Source organism: Cyprinodon variegatus, unplaced genomic scaffold (genome assembly GCF_000732505.1).
Source record: "Cyprinodon variegatus isolate N-32 unplaced genomic scaffold, C_variegatus-1.0 Scaffold88, whole genome shotgun sequence".
NCBI lineage: Eukaryota > Metazoa > Chordata > Actinopteri > Cyprinodontiformes > Cyprinodontidae > Cyprinodon > Cyprinodon variegatus.
In genome coordinates this window covers 380,767-382,518 of record NW_015150541.1, presented here as the reverse complement: position 1 = coordinate 382,518, position 1,752 = coordinate 380,767, and the positions used below count along the sequence as shown (strand labels likewise).

General features: G+C 33.8%; 1 protein-coding gene across 1 annotated transcript in view; it reads left to right on the top strand.

The window, feature by feature from the left end:
- fpgs (folylpolyglutamate synthase) overlaps positions 1 to 1,752 on the top strand; it is a 24,058-nt gene that overhangs the window by 18,901 nt on the left and 3,405 nt on the right. Inside the window, exons 6-7 of the mRNA XM_015373554.1 lie at positions 537 to 641; positions 1,041 to 1,107. Coding sequence (XP_015229040.1) covers positions 537 to 641; positions 1,041 to 1,107 — 172 coding nt within the window. The remainder of the gene's footprint in view (positions 1 to 536; positions 642 to 1,040; positions 1,108 to 1,752) is intronic.

Sequence of the window (1,752 nt, the reverse complement as noted above, 5' to 3'; positions counted from 1 at the left end):
ATCATGTTTTGGGTGTACTATTCCTTTAAAAGTCATTGAATTCTTCAACATAAAATTAAGGCCTTAATTGGTATTAAAATGTCTTAAATCAGTCTTTTGTAGGTCTTAGTTTTTAAAACATCGTAAATAGGATCATTTTTATTACGATTAATTTTTGTAATCTAAATAAAACGTTATAATTGACTTTTTTTATTTATTATTATTTAAAAAAAAATTTTAAATTTTATTTATTGGTTCCGTCTCGATAGCGGAACCAATAAAGCGTTGTTGCGGGCAGAACATTTGGGAGATGCACCATTAACTTTTTGTCTGGAAAATATGAGCAACTTAGCTTTCTTCCTGTATGGGAAGCTTTTCAAAAGTTGAAACATTAGTGCAGTGGTTTATGTTAAAATAAACCTTTGGGTTAAGTTGTCGCAAGCAGGTTTTTCTTGTGTCTCTTGTGAATTTGATCTAAAATTTTTATTTCAAGTTGCATTAAAAAGTCTTGAATTGAACTCACCTCATGCTGTAGGAAGCCTGATTATTCCACACAGGTTCCCTTAAACCCTCTGATGTGTTTCAGTGGAGCTGTGGTCAGAGTGCTGCTGTTTAACGCCACGGGGGAGCGAGATTCTGCTGCCATGCTGAAGCTGCTGGTGGTGAGTCAGAAAGCGTCCCGTACCTCCATGTCTGCTTCTGTTCTGGGTTCAAATCTGGTAAACCAGGAACTATGAAGGTTCTATTTCTGTGCTGTAAGTGTCAATTTGAAGTTGTAGACAGAGTTACATTCTCAGTTTTCTATTTGTAGGATTAAAAATAAAAAGTACAATTTCTTTTTTGTTTTTTTCTTCACACCTCTTCAAATTTTAAGTACAAATACACACATTCTGTTGTACAAGTTGCACATCAAAAACCTCTTATATTCTCAGTTTTGCGCCAAATGCTCCAGAACTATTGTTGCAAAACTATGTCTGTATTGTAGCTTTGGTGTAGATTTTTTTTTTTTTTTATCTGTGACAGATTGAAGCTAACTCTGTCTCTCTGCTCTCTCCTCTCAGCCGTGTCACTTCGACTTCGCCGTGTTCTGCCCAAACATCACCGAAGCCGTGGCGTCCTGTAACGCAGGTCAGGACTTCCTCAGAGTTACACGCATTTTATCGCGTGTGCGTAACTCTGCTCACACATGCAATAAAAACACATAATTCACTCAAAATATGAGGATTTATCAACATTAACAAAAAGAATTTAACTCGACATTCATGTTAAAAATTGAAAGTAATTGTACCCAGCGAAAGAAAGAGAGAAAACCAAAATCAAAGAATCTGGAATGAGGTTAAATTAGCTTTGAAACTAAATTAGAACAGTTGGCTTCTAAAGCAATGATAGATGAATCATTATTTGGTCAAATGTCGACAGAGAAAAACAAAGAATGAACAATCTGTGCTTTAGACAAAGGAGCTAATTAGGGCTGCAAACTAACGATTATTTCTGCAAATTGATTAACCTGTCTTTTTTTATTTTTTTATCGATTAATAATGAATCATTTCCACTTAAGGAGTTCTGGATAGAGCCTATTTAAGGACATATTTTGTTTGTTTTTTTTGTCTTAAATGCGAAATGTTTACTTTTTTTTTGTTTTACAATTTTGTTATAATTGCTACATAGTGTGTTTCTCTGTCGAATAAAGATGCATTTTAGAGTTTATTCACTCCAGTTAACGATTTATCTGTTAATAAATTAGTTGACGATTATTTCAATAATCAATCCAAT